The sequence below is a fragment of the Sinocyclocheilus anshuiensis genome, unplaced genomic scaffold, assembly GCF_001515605.1.
Source record: "Sinocyclocheilus anshuiensis isolate Anshui unplaced genomic scaffold, SAMN03320099.WGS_v1.1 scaffold1635, whole genome shotgun sequence".
NCBI classification, from domain to species: Eukaryota; Metazoa; Chordata; class Actinopteri; order Cypriniformes; family Cyprinidae; genus Sinocyclocheilus; species Sinocyclocheilus anshuiensis.
In genome coordinates this window covers 578,630-599,703 of record NW_015549682.1, presented here as the reverse complement: position 1 = coordinate 599,703, position 21,074 = coordinate 578,630, and the positions used below count along the sequence as shown (strand labels likewise).

The 21,074-nt window shown below is 36.9% G+C and overlaps 1 protein-coding gene across 1 annotated transcript in view; it reads right to left on the bottom strand.

Annotated features, from left to right (window-relative positions):
* Positions 1-3,658: 3,658 nt before the first annotated feature.
* LOC107660403 (solute carrier family 22 member 23) overlaps positions 3,659-21,074 on the bottom strand; it is a 51,275-nt gene continuing 33,859 nt past the window's right edge. The window contains exons 4-10 of the mRNA XM_016449693.1: positions 17,231-17,399; positions 14,736-14,863; positions 11,238-11,340; positions 10,132-10,361; positions 9,242-9,274; positions 7,118-7,241; positions 3,659-6,251 (exon numbers count right to left, since the gene is read on the bottom strand). Of these exons, the coding sequence (XP_016305179.1) occupies positions 4,985-6,251; positions 7,118-7,241; positions 9,242-9,274; positions 10,132-10,361; positions 11,238-11,340; positions 14,736-14,863; positions 17,231-17,399 (2,054 nt within the window). The 3' untranslated portion in view covers positions 3,659-4,984. The remainder of the gene's footprint in view (positions 6,252-7,117; positions 7,242-9,241; positions 9,275-10,131; positions 10,362-11,237; positions 11,341-14,735; positions 14,864-17,230; positions 17,400-21,074) is intronic.

The window sequence follows — 21,074 nt, the reverse complement described above, 5'->3', positions numbered from 1 at the left end:
CGCGGGTTTGACGCAGTGGACGACGTGCTGCAGCATCTCGTGTTCCTCCGTCACAAACGCTGACTCTGCGTTTACGCGAAAACGCCAGAAAACACACACACCTGCCTCAAAATGTTGATTAATTTGACATATACGTTTGTTGAAATCCTAGTTTTGTTTCTATTTCATATTCAAAACTAATATTTATTTATTTACTCCCACATCTTTCCTGCAGAGGGCAGCGAGACTCTACATTGCAAATGTGATAAATTTAATTTATCATAACTTTTATAACTGCCAATAACTTTAGCTTACATGCTTAGCCACGCGGAAGCCTGTGGTTACCATTTTAAACAATGTAGTGCTCAGTGTGTTGCCCTTATTAAATATTCCGAGAAGGGTTTTAAATCGATTGCTCTAAATTAGTTATTTTACTCTCCATTGGCCAAACCTCCACATTTTGATTATGTAGGCTACAATTTTCAACTATTTTAGAGGTGATGAAATTATTATGTTAAGATTATGGAATAAATTGTCGAAAAAGAAAACTGTGTTGCTATGGCTAATTTCATAACTAGCATTTAATGTGAAAAATGTTTACATTTATTTTCAAATATTTTGCATAATTTGACAAATCTTGAAATTTTACAATGATATATATATATATATATATAGGCACATGATATTCAGTTGAAAAGCTTGCTTTGGTCTTAAATATAAAATAAAACAGAAACCTGTTTGTGAGGGACAGACTTACAGTTTTTACAATGGTACGTAAATAATAAAGGTCCTAGATCATGTCATTTTCACCAATTATTTTATGGAGTTTTTATCTACTGAACTTTTTTTCCCAAAGACATTTCGTCAGCTGAAGATTTGGCTTGTTAAAGGGGTCATAAGATGCCCATTTTCCACAAGTTGATATGATTCTTTAGGGTATTAATGAAAAGTCTATAACATAGTTTGGTTAAGATTTCACAATGGTAGTGTAAAAAACACCTTTTTTACCGTGTCACAACTTGTAAAAGTGCATGTAGCATCCTATGACCCCTTTAAATGAATAATGATCCTGTGTGTCTATGCCTGAAGGATCTGACCTGTGTTTTGATAGACTTTCTCATGATCACCCAGTTCACACAATGCTTCACAAGAAACTTGAGAAAATATATCCATTTACTGGAGAATTTTGCATTCCTGGGTGTTATACTGTTGGTTGTTTAACATTTTCTATCGTAAACCAGTTGTCAAAGATAAACTATATACTGGCAATCTGCATCTTAACTCACGCCCATTCCCATTAAAACTGATGTGTCGCCCTAAAAATCATATTCAGCTTCTCTGTACAATAAAAAAACCTTTGATTTGATTGGCCATCTCAGTCATTTCCAGATTGATGAACGCTGTTATTAGACCACTGAGGCAGACCAGGCCATTTCTAATTCTAATTCTAATTCATTTCCATTTCTCTTAGCCTGTTTGGACTGCTTATCCATCTGTAGAAATGTTTCTATCCCATTTGTGGATGTGCTCAGTGTGTGTATATATATATATAATTCTGCATTATTATTCTGTAGACTGTATTTTATCAGGCAACATATTTACACATTCATCAGTAAACCAATAAATGTATCAATAAATATATTTTATTCAATAACGTATATTACGACGACACATATGACTTTATATACATGTGCATTATTTATGTTAAAAAATGTACATTAAACCCCAAAACAATCTTTTTTTTTTTTTTTTACAATCATCCTCGGTATTCTTGTTTCTTACATTCTGAGGGAATACCTGTATTAGAGATCCTTTTCAAGTAATCACAAATTTGAATTTAAAAGTTTGCATTGGCTCTAACATTCATTTCTCCTAGATCACATCAGACAGATCAGATTACTAGCTTTAAAAGAGGTCAGTTTGATGTGGTTCATATCTAGTGGTTGATCTGCAAATGTGAAGTGCACCTCAATGTTAAACACTGCACCTGTTCTCTCTTATTAACGGTCAATCTTTGCATGCTATGCATAAGACTGGCATGTCAAGTGATTCCACCTGAAAGCAAGAAGTTGCGCGAGTTGCCTATGGAAGAGTCGTCACAATATAGCTTTCTTATGTGTATTCTTAAGTGTCAAGACTTTGAACTACGGCATTTAACCTGTTCGAAATGTTAAATTGGACTGTTGTTTTTGAACTTGACCATAATGAATAATTCATAATGTCTAGTGTCAAATAGTGAGCTGAGAATTCAACGTTGTGGAGGAAGAGATTTGGCCCAAAACATACCTTCTCCAAGTAAATGAACAAATAATTCTAGCTACACAAGCACAAATTCATGTGTGGCTGTTTTGTGCTTTGAATTACAATCTTGACACTTTAGATTGCAAGTATGCATTTTTTCTCAGCATTGCTGCAATAAGCATTATAGCAGACTCTTTCAGATCAACTACTCTCATGGCAAATCAACAGTTTGAATAATCTTGAAACTAATGTGGCACAAGCACTGAAGGTAAAACTATTGCTCTCATAAACATTGATTTAATATTAAGAGCAACAATAAAAGAGCTCATGTTAAGCATGCACTGGCCGAAGATTCACGTCAGTATTTGCACACTTGTGTTAAATATTTTTCTGGCCTTATCTTTCTCCAAAATTCTTGGCTAGGAAATCAGTTTCATTAAATGCTGAATCCCTTTTGGGACTTAAGACCTTCAAAATGTGAGTCTTTGTATTGCTTTAAACAGTTTAGACAAATCTCAAAGCCAAATCATGCTAACAAGTCACATTGTGACTGCAAATGTAAAAGTGTGATTTTTCTTTTGAGATTGTTCTTTTGATGTAACATGCTTGAAAATGAATGACTCATCATTACTCATAATGTGTATATAGCAAATGTAACAACAGTAGCAAAAGCTAAAGCAGGTCAGCAGATACAGCAGAAGAAGGCCATGGTATATATTTGAGAAGAAAATGCACCGTCTTTGGAATAACTCGAAATACAAAAGATGTCATTTAAATGACAAAAATAATCAAAAACCTTTCTACAAATTTGACATACTTCAGGGCAATAATACTATTTATTGAAAGTAAAAAGAAACTAAATATTATCTGGAATGATTAAGAATATGCCACAATCATTTTAAAACATTCTTTTCATTTTATCCAAAGTAATGTTACATAAATGGAACATGGAAAATGGAAAGGGGATATTTTTAGCAATTAAAAATTGGAATGAAATATTAGTATTCTTTACTAATTTTTAACAATTTAAAAAATGATTTAAACTCATGGCATGGGTTCGCACATTATAAATATATTATTGCTGTTGGTATAAATGTACCACAAATGAAAGATGACAATTGTAGTCTCATTACGTCAACGTCATTCATTGAAAGTTTCATTTTTTTCATGTTCACATGCTTTTTTTTTTGTCACTGTGAACAATAAAGTGCCACAGACATGGTAACAAAATACCAATGGGCATACACTCATTGATACAGACATAATAACCTAAAATCTTCTTTTAAGCAGTCAGTACCACTGTACATCAGTACCACAATAGCATAAATTACAAAAGTTTTCACATTCACAATACGTCTGTTGCATACACTTGATTGAGTGTATTGTGATGAAGACACACAGCCATGAAGTACATCATCTGTATTCCTCAAAATTATTCCCCCCCTCCCCATTAGAATCTAGTGATTATCTTAAAAAGCATTAGCTTAATAAAACATACCACACAAATACCATTTTGAGCAGTCTCTGTGTAGTGTCTATTTTACATCAGGTTTTGAAATATGCATATCTGTCTGCACTTATTCTTTTGAACACAGAAACTGGTGTTTCTTCGACACCTAATTCATAGAGGTATTTGCCTTCCACTTCAAGACACATTGGCAAACATTCCCAGTGTTAAATATACAGTGTTTGGACTTTTGAGAAATTCCCTTTGATACTGGACTTCACAGATGCCGTATTCCCACCTGAATATCGCAAAATTTAATAGAGTCAAATGATTGAGAGAAAATGAGAGAATTAATCCCATTTGACTAATGTGATCCTACCTGTTGTTCATCACAATCAAACAAGCAGATATCAGTAATTACTAGACTATATCAAATTCCAGAGTGGGAACTTGTCACCATTGGTCTTAAGTGTTCATAATAACACAAGCGCAATGATAACACATGGGAATTTGGATCTAGCTGCCCAAAAAGCAGTTACTGGCACCACCGTAAGGGGCCGTTCACACAGAATGCGTCTTTACATCTAAAAACTTGGAAACATTTCGGAGGAGGCATTCTGCGCTGCACCATTTTCTGTCAAATTAAACAATTGCCATGCCAACTTACTGTCAACAAAAGCTTGCAACTCTTGCCCCGCCTCCAGGGTCGTCTGATTGGTCCGATGTTTTGGAACTGACATTGATGAGCGGCACTGTGTGTAAAAGTTGAAATTCTTTTGACACCACATCTTAAGAATGTGGCGATAGTCGGCGCCAATAGCCTTGTGGGCAGCACGCCGACAGATAGCGCCATTGCGCTTCGGGCATCCCGAGTTCGAGTCCTGGCTCACAGACCTTTCCCAATCCCGTCCCCCTCTCTCTCCCACACTTTGCTTCCTGTCTAATAACTGTCCTACCATAATAACGCCAAAAATCATGTGCGAGACGCGTCATACACATCCGTCAACTGTGTTTACATAGAAAAACAATGGAAAATAGCGTTTTGGAATAGAAAAACGCGCTCTGTGTGAACGGCCCCTAAGAAGGAGGTTTAAGTCATTGAAACCAACGGAGAGTAAAAACCCTTTGAGCATCGACCCTTATGGTTGTTCCCTTTCAGTCAAATCCTTTTATACCTTCTCCTTGCATTGCCATTCTTGGGTCATGGCTGCTTGAAAATAAAAATACTTCTAACAATGACTGGCATGAGCCCCCACGACAAGAATTTCTTCTTGATAATAAGGCTGCCCACCAAGTCTTATAGAGTGAACGTGTCCGTCATGAAGACGTCTCCCCATTGGCAGTGTTGGTTTCTGTGATGGGCAAGTCAACGTCTGAAGGTGTACCTGAGTCAATAGGTGAGGAAACTGTCAAGTTCGTCATAAGTGGGTGGCTGGATTCTGTAACAGAGTCAGTGGTTGTGGCATGGGGTGCAGCTGAACCCACATTGGCAAGAAGAGTGGTACCATTACTTAACGTTGGCTCCAATACGGCTGGTGAAGGGGGGCCAGATTCTATGGAGTTAATTGCAGGTTGGGCGACTAAATGTAACAATGGAATGCCGGGATCTATGGGCGAAGAAAAGGATTGAGTTGGGATGGCATTAACTTGACCAGACTGGTCCGATATTGGTGGTAAAGACAGTTCTGTTGGGGAAGAGGGCAGAATTTCAGTGACTAGGTGAACGGAAGAGTCTATTGAGGAAGAGGGGGGGATGTTGTTTAAAGGCGGCGTGGGTGATTGTCCAGTGGATGTGCAGAGAGGAAAGGTTTGGGTGGGACCTGCAGAGCCCACTTCAGTTAGGATGTTGAAATCATTAGCAACAGTCAAGGGGAATTCAGCAGCTGGTGTACCTATATCTAAAAGCGAAGGAGTTTGGAGATCGGAAGAAGTAGGGGACTCCAGGGAAGGATCGGTGATCAAAGGAGTTTCCACAGTTGAAGAAGGCAGAACGGCTGGAGATTCTGGTTTAGGTGTCTGAATGTAATTGATAGCGATTGGGGTTGAAGTGTTTGGGATAGAGGCAAGGAGAGGATGCTCTACGGATGAGGCAGAGGTTCCCGGCATGGATGCAGATCTGGGATACTCTTGCTGGATTTCATCTGGCTCTTGGGTAGAAGTCAATGACTTCATACTGAATATCTCTGCCTGGCCGGGGGCATCAATGAGCATCTGAAGATCGATGGCGGATGAGGCAGTAGAGTCCATAGTGGAAACAGCAGTGGCAGCTGCTTCGTGGAGAGGCGTGTCGCCAACCCTTGCATACTCGCGGCTCTCGGACTTGGTCAGCAGAAGCAGTTGCTCGCCCGGTTTGCGAGGTGGCAGTAACGGTTGGCGGGTGTAGCCTTCACCGTCCGCTAACGTTTCTGGAAGCGGTCGATTGCGAGTCTCGGGCAGCAGCAAGATGCAAATGATGCAGATAAGAGTGCAGCAGGCGAAAATTATGTGATGCAGAAAATAGCCTTTCTGGTTATGCAGCTCCATGATGGGTGCCGTCAGCATGCCAAAACCAGCACTGGCCAGGACGAGGCCTAGACCGCCACCCCTAGACAGCACACAAAGAACAAGGAAAATATATTTTTCAAAACACAAGTGCCCCTATTATGGATTTTTTAAAAATTACTTTTCATGCAGTGTGTAACAGCTCTAAGTGAATGAAAACATCCTGCAAAGTTTTAAATCTAAAAGTGCACCGTGTATAAAGTTATTGTTTCTCAAAAGAAAGCGTCGACACTGAATCATTGAAATAAGTCATTTTTAAAACGAATCCCAAGCAGTTTCATGTTGACGTCAACATGAAACATTAGCATATTGCCCACCCACTTGTTGCGCGTGCAGACCTGGGAAAACTTGATTTTCGCGTTGGTCTGAATGAAAATGCAAATTCATTTGTTGCCACTAGGTGTCGCTTTTGGAGCTGTAAAATAGCTGTTTCCCCGGTAACGGCTGTAAACAAAGCAGCACCGCACTCACAAATGCTGCTTTTATTATGAAATGGAAACGAAATCGACCAATCACCGAAGATTAACGTCACGCAAAAGAGGGTTTTGGAAAAATGAAAAAGTCGTTGAGCAAATAAGGTAAAAATAAATGCATATTATAAGACAATGAAAGTGTTTTTTTTGCATGTATGTCCACCTGTTGATGGGGACTCCCAAAACCAAAATATGAACCTTTCATAATCCATAATAAAGGCACTTTAAATATCAATGGGTTTTAGGCACATTTTATCATCTGGCATAACTGGAATAAAATATCCACAAAAAGCAACTATGAAAATAAGCGCTAGGCTCAGTCACACCAAGATTTACAAATCGGATGCAAATTACACTACAATACAAACAAAAAAGATCTTTGACCTTTTTGATTTTTTCCCATAATCTTAAAAGTCGTCCGTGTGGTTTAGCTCACCTAATCACAGTTGGGGTGATTTCAGCACAAAAAAAGATGCTTAGGTTGCTGACAGCGTGGGAGGAGAACATGCCAATGATGGAGAAAGCCATTGAAAAGTTGGAGTTCAGTGTACCAGAGTCGTCTGTGGGGAGTGAGAAAGACAACATGGTGAGTCATTTACTAATTTTTTCTCTCAAAAAGAAACCTCACATAAGCAGCACAATATAAAAATGGTGTATAGCTCATAAAAAATGTTTTCACCAAATGTGCATGTAATGATATTTATTGAAATAATGCTGAAAGGGGGATATCTTGAAAAAAATGTATTTTATAAAATTAATTAAAATTATAATGTTTTTATTTTAAATTATTTTTTGTGTCCATTGCACAAACCCACACGAATTAAATTAAACTGTCAAATTAAGTACTTTGAAACCTGACAGAAAGGCTTGAAGGCCTTTTTTCCCAAATACTGCTCACTATCAAATTAAACTTTTTTTTTTATTTTTTTTTTAATTTATTTTTCTTCATTGCTTATTTTGTTTTGGGTTAATAATAACAACAACAACAGCAACAACAATAATAATAATTTAAATATTTTTATTAAATTATAAACATTAAAACAATAAAGAAATATATTACTACATAGCAATAATGGTTGCACTTTATTTTACAGTATGTGTATTTACAGTTCCTAAGAAAGTACTGGTAATATAAGGTAACTACATGGGCTAGGGTTAGGTTTAGAGATAGGTTCAGGGTTAGTACCTAGTTATTGTAATTACTATAATAAGTACATAGTATGTACATGAGGAACAGGACTGTAAAATAAACTGCTACCACAATAATACTATTGTACTGTAAACTAAAGTATTTAGTAGTAACAATAATAACAATCCAAATGTCTTAATTTGTAGAGGTTCTATAGTTTATATAGAGATCTTATAGCTTTTTTTTTTGTTGACAACAGATTTATAAACTATTCTCAAATTTGGGAAGCTGGTCCATGTCATACGTGATCAAAACTCACAGCAGTTGCACAAATTACAGAGATTGTGTGAAGCTAAAGCAAACTGATCCACGCCAGGACACTGGAAGCAGCGGATTATGAGCTGCTCGTGTGTAAATGAACACAGTGCCGCGATTCGCTCTGAAACATACGGCCAGTTATCGCCGAACTCGTGAGTATCACCTTTTCATAAACTCACAAACACAGATTTTTATTCACATGCATGCGGAGAGGACCCTGGCCGAGACACTAAGGGTGTTCTGCACACAGTCACTAGATGGCACCGCTAGCTTGTGCAATGCTGTTGGGCGCTACACTATCCATGCATGAAATAAATTATTACAAATGTATATGAAAATGCATCATTCCCCCCCCCTGGTTTTACACAATTAATGCGGGTCATACTTCTCAAATCGGAAAATATAGAAATACAATGGAAAAATCACATCTCTGAATACTGTAGATCCCTGTCTGTGTAAAGACAAGAGAACATAACAAAAGAATCCTCTTAAAATGAAACGTTAAGACCAAAGGATCATAGGCATCTTTTGCCAACCAAAACAAATAAAAATAATAGCTTACAGAAGATATGTACAACACAGAAAAAGCATCTTCAATCCGCTATTCTTCATAACTTAGTCCATACGTGTAACGCAAAATAAATGAGAGCTTACAGTCTAGAGTCTAGACTGTAATTTATATAAAAAAATGCAATTATATCAGAAGTGCCTACAAGTATTTAAGAGTAGGAATAAAGTGTTTCATGGGCAAATAATTGATATTAATATAATTGGATGTGGCGTCCTTGCGTGCAAATAGCTTCTGCCTTTATTGTTTGTCACTTCATTGCACTTGAAATTGGGGTTAGTACTAATTGTGCAGTATTTTGTGAACTGTGAATGAATAACTACTTAGTACTGATTTATTTATTTGTTTTTTTGTGAATAAATACAAAAATATTATTTGAAAAACTGCTGACTGCTGTTAATAAAAGCTTCAGTACATCTGGTCCAAAGTGTCACTTTTTTTTTTCAGTTTAGTGTGTAAATTCTGAATTATTATAGTGTTTTGTTACTTATTATACACAGCAATAAAGAGAAAACTGCATAAATAGCATAGTGTTTATACTTTACCAATATTCAGGTGAACACTGTACTTCCCCACCACTTCATTCATCGTGGACGCATCACATAGAGGGAAAAAATCAAATAACAAATGAGAAACTAAAGTAGTTTGCAGCTCAAGGCTAGTAATGAAATATATGCATGTGTGCTTATAAATACGAATATAAAACTCAGTATGCTTCAAATGATCAGGGATGAAATCCAATTAAGCCCTTTCATTAATATGCTCTTCTGTCATTTATAAACCATAAGTCTGGTGGTGCACAACAGGTTTAACGGCATTTTAGTACTGGAGAGCAATTTTAAGGGAAGCAATTCTGGAGCAAAAATTTCAGACAGCAGTAAACCTGGTAAAGTCAGATTTTTTGTGTCCAAAATCACATACTGTCAGAGTACAGTAGGTACTATAGTTGATGAAGAACTTAGCGAGCATTAAAAAGGTTTCTTCTATATAAAGAATGCATGTGTGTAGTATAAACTCACTACAGACATACTACACCCCCATGCTGTCACGTGACCATCAGTTGCGTCACTGCCGTGTCCTCTCGGGATGTGCACACAGCATGCAAATCAATAATCAGCTTTTGAGCTTGTGATACATTCACAATGTTAACATGCACACCAGACAGACAGTAATAGCAAGTGAGCTGCTTAACCCTATAGATCCCACTGTATCATATTTGATCCACACATTTCTAAAATACCAACATTATCAAAACTCTGCTGGAAAACCTGTTGTACACAATCTGCTTCATGCCTCATGCCGGCTTCTCCGGCAGAAACTCAGATATGTTAAAGCGCTTTAAAGACTTAAACGGTGCGACAGTGATTGTGTTTGGTTGGGTTTAAGCCCTCACAGAGGGTCGTCCTGTGTGTTTGTGATTTGTGTGTTCTCTCACAGTTTAGCAGGCCGAGCTGAAGGAGAGAGGCCAGGGCTGTGATGATCATAAACATGAGGAGTCCCCCGCGCCGCCCCATCACGCCCACGGCAGGGCAGAGCGCCACACACGATGCCACAGCAGTGCCCCCCATGGTGTAGTATTTGGCATAGAAATTAGAGAAGATGGAGGTCGGCTGGTCTTCCGTCAGGCTGCGTGCAAAGCAGTGGTGTATCCCGTAACCTGTCAGTCTGAAAGACAAACAGAGGTTTTTGGATGCCAGAGTTAAAGGGACAGTTCACCCTAAAATGAAAATTCTGCCATCATTCACTCGCCCTCGTGCCTTTCCAAACCCAAAAAACATTGTCTTTAAAACACAAATAAAGATTTAACCCCTTATAATGCATTCCAGATTTTTTTGCATTCTGAGTCCATTTGGATCTGAACAAGTCATAATTCCATATTGTATCTCATTAGCAACGTCTCATTAATGAGTGAATGTGAAAAAATTAACAGTTTTGAATTTCAAATTACACATGAGCCACACACACAAAAAACGCATTTTACAGAGATACTTATAGATAGTTTTACAGAAAGTATTTCTGACACATAACGTTACACCCAGGCATCCAAAATTACCCGAACAATTTTTTTTTTTTTTTTTAATGTGTATTTTGAGGATCTGAGTATATGTAAAGTTTCCTTCCCTCACTAAAGGCTATGCAGTTTTCTTTTGTTAATTTTTTTTTTTAAAACATTTTTTGTAAGTGTCTCTTCCAGGTCAAAACAGACCCGAATGCATTACGAGGGTTAATGAGGCCTGAGAGGTTTCTGTCCCTCCACTGAAAGTCCATGTAACCAAAATTTACAAGATCCTAAAGGGTCATTAAAGCTGTTTATCAAATAAAGCAAATCTCTTCACAAGACTTTAATTCAATAGCTCCGTTCATAAGGAATCATTCATTTCATGACGACTTTATGACCTTTTTGGATTTTCTAAGTTTTGGTTTTGGAAATGAGGGTGAGGAAATGGCAGAATTGACATTTTTTTGGGTGAACTACCCCTTTAAAATCAGCAGAATGTTTTTCATTATTAAGCATCCTATGCATAATATAAAGATATTTACGAGTTGACGCAGAGCACTACTATATTCTTCCACAGGTTCCTTGTGCCAACCATCTTCACAATGCATGTCTTCTTGGCTTGCTTTGGCAGGGCTTGGTTTAGCTCTGAAATCAATGCAGAAAACAAACAGCTTAATCAAACCCCGAGGAGATACCCCCTGACAATGTAAAGCGCTTTGAGTGCCTTGAAAAGCGCTATATAACTGTAATGAATTAAACATTTCAGAAAAAAATTGGTTTATGGGATAACAAAAGGGATGACATTGCCTTCAATCATTTTGACAAAAAGTCTGTTTTCTTCACATTCATATTCCACATTCTTGAGTTTTGTAATTTAATTGCAGCTGTTCATAATACATCATATCATGAGCAATGATCACCAAAGCATGAATCAAACATACTTAACATGGCTTTACAGGCCAGTATCTCACAGGATATGCATCAGTGTGCTCTACTCTCTTTAAGGGATAGTTCACCCAAAAATGAAAATGTGATGTTTATCTGCTTACCCCCAAGGCATCCAAGATGTAGGTGACTTTGCTTCTTCAGTAGAACACAAACAAAGATTTTGAACTCAAACCGTTGCAGTCTGTCAGTCATATAATGTAAGTGAATGGGAATCACGGGTTTGAGAGTCAAAAAACATACACAAACAAAACCAAATTAAACCCTGCGGCTCGTGACGATACATTGATGTGTAAAGACACGAAACGATCGGTCTGTGCAAGAAACGTTACAGTATTTATATTGTTTTTTACCTCTGATTCACCGCAATGTCTGAACTGTTCGAACTGTCCTGAGCGGCGGCGCGTCCTCCTGAGCGTCTTCTTCTTCTTCTTGCTTTATGGCGGATCACAGACTTATAAGTACATTACCGCCACCTATCTCTCAAATGGACCATTGACACTCCTAATTGAGATTGTAGATAGAGTGTCAATGGTCCATTTGAGAGATAGGTGGCGGTAATGCACTTATAAGTCTGCGATCTGCCGTAAAGCAAGAAGAAGAAGAACTCAGGACAGTTCAGACATTGCGGTGAATCAGAGGTAAAAATATAAATACTGTTCAGTTTCTTGCACAGACCGATCGTTTCGTGTCTTTACACATCAATGTATCGTCACGAGCCGCAGGGTTTAATTTGGTTTTGTTTGTTTGTGTATGTTTTTTTGACTCTCAAAGCAGTGATTCCCATTCACTTCCATTATATGACTGACAGACTGCAATGGTTTGAGTTAAAAATCATCATATGTGTTCTACTGAAGAAACAAAGTCTCCTACATCTTGGATGCCCTGGGGGTAAGCAGATAAACATCACATTTTAATTTTTGGGTGAACTATCCCTTTAAATTAGACATGAAAAGCTAGTTTACTATGACTGACTTTACTACGATATTGTGATGAACAAGATAAATCCGTTTCATTCATTGCTGCTTATAGGACTGAGAAAAGTAAGCACTGCATACTGTAATGAATACAGTGATGAATGAAATTGGCTTAGCTGTAGCACAGTCTGGCAAATGTCAGCAGCTTGAAGTTAAGTTACAGGAATTACATTTTGATCAAAGATAATGAGGTCGTATGCATGGATTTAAATGCACAAAAACAAGCCCATTAACATGCATTAACAAAACAAATAGGGTAAATTTTGATTTAATGCGGACTTCAGCTCCAATTGGTTGTCAACGAATTAAGTCACAAACTTAATTAATGCAACAATTAATGCAATCAATGGTTGCAGCTTTCACATGCTGGATGACAAAAATCAAGATGTAGTTACTAGGTTTTGCCTTTGCAGGGCACTTTTCTCCTGAAATGTTTACACTGCCAGCAGTAAGAGCCACGAACACAACTAACTGTTGACTTTAGATTGTGCACGCCTCCGTCTGACGGTGACTCAGGTCTTGTAAATGCAGGATACGGGATTAGCTAAACCGGTTTTGTATTCCACAGAATAAAGTCATACCAGTGTTGAACAACATGATGAAGAATATAAATAATGGTGAATCACTTGGACATTTAAATGCATTATGAAAAACAGGGAACAGGCCTACATTTGAACAGTTGTGCAGCCGGCGCATTTCACTGAGAATTAGGGCTGTCAAAAAAAAAAATGAATTTCAAATATTCGTCGAATTAAAAAAAAAAATCCACATTTTAGGTCTGTGTCAGCCGTCAGGCAGCCTTATCAGTAGCACACGAGATGCATGACGATGTATGTGTCATTGATTGCTTTTGAATGCTTTTGTTAGCCTATCCAGTTGAACCCACTAGATGCGGCACTGCTACGTCATTCATTCAACATATTGCGGAAAATGAGAGCATCAGTGTGGAGATGTTGTTGTTCACGTCAAAACTGAAACCAAGCCGTTCACACAGAGCGAATATTTATCACATTTTCTAGAGGGACATCTATCAGCGTTGTACTCGCGTCTCGCACAAGAGAGTGGCATGCTTAGAAAGCCATGTAAAATTAATGCAAGTTCAACTTTTAAAAAACATGTCTAAAGACGTTATGGCGGTTTTTCCCATCCCACTGTATCTCAAGTTTTTAAATGAAGTAAGTAGCCTACTATTTGTGATTGGTTTTCGGTCCTTTGTATTAAACTATACATGCATGCATGGTGCTGTTTTTTTTTCCTAATTGTTTAAGCAACTTTATTAATTATATATGGTTTATAAACATTATTTTAAACATTATGCACTTTTTTTCAAAGACAGTCGTGTTATTTTATTACGCTTTGAAGAAACGTGCATAATAGTTTGCTCGATTCGCCCTCTTGTGGCCTCGGGAGAGAAGCCAACTGAAATGATGCCTTTTAAATTCGAATATAATTCGAATTTTGATAATATTTAAGTAGAAAATTCGAATTTCGTTTTTCAGTCATTTTGACAGCCCTACTGAGAATTTTGAATTAGTTTACACTAATTTGTGCGGATTAACCACACGGGCAATTGAGCAACTTATTTTTCTCCGGTAAGAGAAGCAATGAAGTTATGTATAGAAATTGCTGTTTATTGCATCAAGACCATCTATTCACTGTCCCATTTTGGGAAAATAAGACATAGAATAGTCTGTCAAGCTTTCTTTGAAAGCCCTAAAACATTTCGGGAATTATTTAGTAAATTAAAACATGAGCTGAATGACGCCGCACTTTGTTGCCCATGGAATCTGAAGTGCCAACAGTTTGTATTTTGAGGATGTCAAAAACTAGTTTGCATTGCAGTATCTAAATCTAGAAAGAATTCTACACAGATTGATTTTTTAATGCGAGGTTGGTTGTGATTGTTTTCTCTGACTGGTAAATTATGTTTTTAGTAATTTTGCCATTGTTCAGATTTTGTTCAGATATTTTGCAGCATGCATCTTTCAAATGTATATCTGATCTAAAACATATGGTTATTATATTAAAGCTGTAAGCTGTTGGGATCACTAGTTCTAAACCTAATTAACTTATAAAGCTTATAAAAGTCCAGTGTTTGTTTTCTCTTTGCTTGTATACCTGTCATGAGCTCCTCTGCGTCCTCCTCTAGGTTGATGTTGTTCTTCTTGGCGACGCGCTCCATGATCCATTTGGAGCGATTGTACTGCTGCGTCGCAAGCAGCCAGCGCAGAGACTCCGGAAAAATCCTGATGAATGAAAACAGATATACTTTACTATATTATGATAACATCATATCAAACTACAGAGACTAATCTAATCTGTTCTGGGCTAAACACTTAGCAGAAAAACAGAGAATTATCACTGAAAGTTAGCTGCTAAATAAAGAACTAAAACAATGAAACAAAGCAACTTACACAATTATTTATTTGTTTATTCACTTTTTAGGCTATTTCCATGGCGATCTCTGAATAAATTATACAAGGTATACAATTAACAAAAGGTTATAAAAGACATTTCAGATGTACACTAGACAAAAATTCTAAAAGGAATTCAGGTGATACATTTTTTAATAAATCAGTCAGACACACCTCTGAATAAAACCGTTGTCTATTTACATTAAAAACAGTACAATCCAATAAAATATGTTTCACCGTCATTTTATTTTGGCAAGTAAGGCATGATGGTGGTTTTTCACCTTTTAATAAATAAATAGACATGTGTAAGTCTTGTATGACCTAAAATACACCTTGTAAAAACAACTTGGTCATACCTAGATTTAAAATTATTAAAAAAAATATATATATTTGTTTCAAGGATTTGTTTCATATAACTTATTTTCATGACTTTTATCCCATTCCGTCTGCCACATGTCATTAATATAAGAGTTTATCACAGGTTTGACATCACAAAAAGGAACTTGACACTCAGAAATATTCAGTTTGAGTTTTGCAGTGATATCTGCTTTCTCGTTACCAGAAAAACCCATATGACCTGGAACCCAGCAGAAGAAAATACTGACGTTTCTCTTGCGTAAACAGTCTGCTTTGGCTAAAACCTTTATATTTACACGATTAGAATAAAGTTTAAAGAATAAAGTGAACATTTGTTGATTTGCAGTATTTTTTCACGTCTCATATGGAGACAAAATCCTTCTACTATCACAATATCTTAATTTATTTTGTTAAAACATTTATGTAAATTAAAATATGTTAAACAAGAAAATTGTTATGTACAAATGTTACATTTAGTATACTGTACATTTAAATCATGTACACTGACATTGTTCGTTTATTTTTAACGCCATGTCAAAAGCAAGGCTATCTTCGCGGCACAAACAAAGTGAAATAAGTTGCACAATTAACAAAGATTATTACAAGACAAAAATTCTAATAAAGCAATAAGCCCCGAGAAGCCGTGGTTTACAGTGAATTTATAACAGCTAAGGGGCGTTGTTAGGCACGACGCGAAGCCCTTAGCCGTTATAAATTCACTGTAAACCACGGCTTCTCGGGGCTTATTGCTTTTATAAAATGGTTATTCCATATACGTAGTTAGGTTTCACAAAATAAAACAGAGCAAATAAAGTGTAATGATATTAATAAAAACAGTATTCTTCCACCAAACAATGTAGTTCCTCAGAATCAGTTGTGGTTGCAACAAAGTGGTTGCCGAGCAACAGACAAACGTAAACAAAGGTGTGTGTTTGTAGAGTAATTTACAACAGCTTCGACCGCGGCTCCGCCAATCAGAATCAAGGACCGGAACTCTCCGTTTTATAAAATACATTAAAGGGGATACTAAAAATGTAAAAATAAAGAAATATATATACACTGTAGTTTGACAGGAAAGGCATGATGGTGGTTCTTCTTCGCCGTTCCATAAATAACCATATGTAAGAATGACCTAAACGCCACCTGGTAAAAACAACTTGATCATGTTTCGATGTGAAAGTACTAATATACTTAGTTATTAGTACTAATAGTTCTTATAGTACGATTATTTCATATAGCATATTGTCACAGCAGTGCTCTTATTCCATCTACTACTTGTTAGTAATATAAAATTTTATTTGCATACTGACGTGAGATGATATGCTGTATAAAGCTGTTTTATTTTACACAAAGCACATCGCCAGTTGAATTACTTGCATTATTATGATAACCTGATTTTGGACTATTTTTGCTCACAGAATATATTAATAATGCTTGATAGTAAATTGTGCATTTTTACAATGGCCTGAGTACCAAAAACGTTTGCTTTTGAGTGAAATAATGTAAGTAAATATATGATTATTATTGTTTGAAGTATTCTATTTTTGTGCATTTCATTTTTTTTTGTTTTAGCTGATGCCCATTTTCCAAACCATGTGTTATATAATCCTTCTGATGTGTTAAAGTGGTTCTGCATTATCTGTGCAGTTGGAAATGATTCTGCCGCTTAATAAAGTGCGCAAACAGTAGTGCAATGTCTTTTTTTTGGCAGCTGAAGTCTTGAGTGCACTTGCAATTTCAGAGTCACTGTAAACTCACTGTCACCGTCAACAAGTCAAATTTTGGTTTTAAGAACAGCCAAACACAAACATATTTTTGAATAGCCATGGCACAGTTGCTTACCAGATATAGGACAGCATGAGTAAGAGAGGGCAGATTACGACTGCTTGCAGAACCTGCCAATCACGACAGAGGACTACCAGTCCCGGCATGAGCAACTGCCCCGCTAATGCCACGAAGTTTGCCACCATGGTCATGGAGAAACGGCATCCCGGCAGACACAGCTCTATCCCTGCAGACAAGAAAACGCATCCAACATTAGAGTCAGTTAATACACCTCCAAATAGTATAGTACATTGCTTAAAACCACCGGCTTTTTGCGGCTGCAAAGCAAAGCAGCAACTTGCCATGTTATTAGATCTAAATTGTGTGTGTGTGTGTGTATATTTTATGACTTAAAGGGATAGTAGACCCAAAAATGAAAACTGTCATCATTTACTTGTTCCAAACCTGTATGACTTTCTTTCTTCTTTTGAAGACGGTTGATGCTAGCCATTGACTTTCATAGTATTGGGAAAAATAAAAAAATCATTGGTACCAGCTACTGTCACCAACTTTCTTCAAAATATCTTCTTTTGTGTTCAACAGAACAAAGAAAGGTTTGGAACAAGTAAATGATGACAGAATTGTCATTTTTAGGTGAACTATCCCTTCAAGGCACATTGCAAATGCCATATTTCACCATAACATGACATTATTCAAGCTTTTAAAGAAAGTTTGAGCCATATTAGGTATGTTTCCATAAAAGTTGGAAATTTAACTGTTGCAACATTGCGTAAAAGTTGCAACATTGCGTAAAACATTTGCGAATAAAACACTGTTTCCATCCCATGTGTTCAAGAGAACAAAACTGTCACTTCATTGGAAACTGGTGCAAAGTATTAACAATAAAAATGAAAGTTGCCGCTAATACCTATATACTTTCCTACACTGTAAAAAAAAAAATCCGTAAAATTTATGGTAAAAAAACGGCAGCTGTGGTTGCCGGAATTTTACCGTAAAAAATACGGTAGCAACATTTTAGGTTTTACTAACCGTACTAATACCGTAATTTCACTAACTGAAATAATGTTAATATACCAACCTACTGAAGTACTGAAATCTGTTTTGTAGCTTTGTAATACACTGATAACCACCAAATGCAGGTGGTGATGAGAAAGTCACATGACGAACCAAAGCCCATCACAAGCAGCTTTTAAATAATAACATATATAGAAGGTGCTCATCATGTTCCAAAAACTGCTCATCATGTTCTACAGACACGGTTTCAGAGATTTTCCTTTACTTAAGGGACCTTAAACAACTATGTAATGCATGCATGTCATCTGTCTGCAATTAATTCAGTGACTCATTAGTATTCATAACGCAGAAGCACGGGTGGTCTTCAATGACAGACCAGCACTGCAATATCAAATGATGGCAAAACCACAGAACAGACAGCAGGCTCTGACATGGGTTTGAGCTTTCCAAGGTGACAGGACTCAGAAAAACACTCCGGCGTGAACACAGTGACTGCACAATCCTTCAGAAAAGCCCAGAATATCAATGAGCAGCACTTCCCACAGGAACTGAATCATGCTCTGTGCTCAAAGACGGAGCTCAGTCGTGAAGCTGACAGGGAAAGAACTCTGTTTCTCAGCTAAAAGAGCAGGGGCTGCATTACTAACACATCCCAACTCAGAACCCTATCTGTAAAAAAAAAAAAATCATTTTTTCATCAATTCTTTCGAGTTTGAAATCACATAACAAAAGATATGTTATGTGATATAACAACAGTGTAACTATTAATTATTTTAGAAATATGAGCTGTTGCATTGAATGTCACAAAAAAGTAATTTAGATGAACTTGCTTCAAATACGGGGAAGTAGGGGAAGTCGTGGCCTAATGGTTAGAGTCGGACTCGTAACACAAAGGTTGCGGGTTCGAGTCTCGTACCGGCAGGGATTGTAGGTGGGGGGAGTGAATGTACAGCGCTCTCTCCCACCTTCAATACCACGACTGAGGTGCTCTTGAGCAAGGCACTGAACCCCCACCTGCTCCCCGGGCGCCGTAGCATAAATGGCTGCCCTCTGCTCCGGGTGTGTGTTCACGGTGTGTGTGTGTTCACTGCTGTGTGTGCGCACTTTGGATGGGTTAAATGCAGAGCACTAATTCCGAGTACCATTCCGAGTAAGTAATTCACCATACTTGGCCACATGTCACGTCACATATCACTTAAATATCTGAAATCTGAACAATTTAACAGATTTAAAAGTGAAAAAGTAGTGTATTTACATCAAATGACTTGTCCACAGCAGTGTTGCTTTAGTATAATTTCTTTTTATGTTTTTTTAATGTTTTTTTTTTTTTTTTTACATTTTTTAAACCAATTTCCGTTTTTAGTTATTTTAGTACATCAAGTATCCATAATATTCCCAACAAGCAACTATTATCAATAACAAGCCCGAGAACAGTAAGATTGCTTTCCAAAGTTCAAATTCAAGTGGAAGAAATTAAAATATGACATCCCGAAAACGGCGTCTTTAAACATTTAAAGGACATGTCAATATTTTGTTTTCATTTTGATAATAATATGTGTTCATCAATCTGCTTTCCTGGGTTACACACTAGAGACAACTGAAAGATATGAATGTACGGAGCCCTGTTAGGGTCATGCAGGTGAAAACAAAGACAGCATACGATGCTGTAAACAAACAGCCTTTATACTGTAAGGAAGTAAAGTGTGTGTGTAAAGTGCATCCTGAAGCCTATTTATAGCGTTTAAGCTCTGATTTCTAAGTGAACAGATTGTGATTTCACGCAAAATACAAGAGCTGTTCTTTTTGAATAGTTTGTCTAATGTTAGTGTTTTGCAAATAGTTTGTTTTGCTTTTGCAGAGCGAGTAAAGCAGATAATGCGCTTGTGGTTTCGCAGATTTGATAAGAGGATTTGGTAGATGAGTTAATTAATTGAGTGAGCCTCAACTACCACTTTCAGTGAAAAAACTGAACACACACACACACACACACACACACACACACACACACACACACACACACACACACACAAACCTGTAACTGTCATAATTTTTATTCCCAGTGAAGGACTTCAATAACATTTTGTGAAAATAAAATAAAGGTTTATGGCTTAATTTCTAAATGACACACACACACACACACACACACACACACACACACACACACAAAAGACAAAATATGAAATAAATTAATAATTGCTTGTAAACACAATTATAGCCACACAGCATGTTTATGTGGCAGAATAAATGGCAGGTTTGTGCATCAACGAGCAGTTTATCATCATGTCAATTTATAAACATGTTAAAGTGTGGCCACAAATTGTGTTTTATTGAGAGTGAAGGAAGCTTACTGATGAAACATCACTCTTGGAAATGTGTAAATAGCAATGAGTAAATGTGTACACCATGGGTGCTTTTCACTGGCGGGGGAAAAGTAATACTTCTCAAGTTGTTTTCGATAAAAGTGTCTGCTAAATTAATAAATGATTAACCAATAAAGCACCAGAAATAACAATCAGTAACCAATGCAACCATATGAGATATGAAATCACTGAATCAGTGGTCGGAGACGAATAAACTGACAGGAAGAACCACAAATTTGTGAGTACTGTGTGTGTGCAAAATCATTTTTAAATATACAGTTATTATAAATTGTGATAATATTTCACAGTACTACTGTTTTATAGTATTTTTGATCAAATAAGTCTTGGTGAGCAGAACTTCACTAAACAGCAAGACTTCACTAAAAACATATAAAAATCACAACATCTCAACTTAAACTGTACCTCCTAAATGAACCTCTTTTCTCTTGCTTTTAAAAAACCTTCACGTCTATCCTCCCTTAAAACGCTGCCTATGAAGGCTGCTTACTAGGTTTTGGAACAAAGCC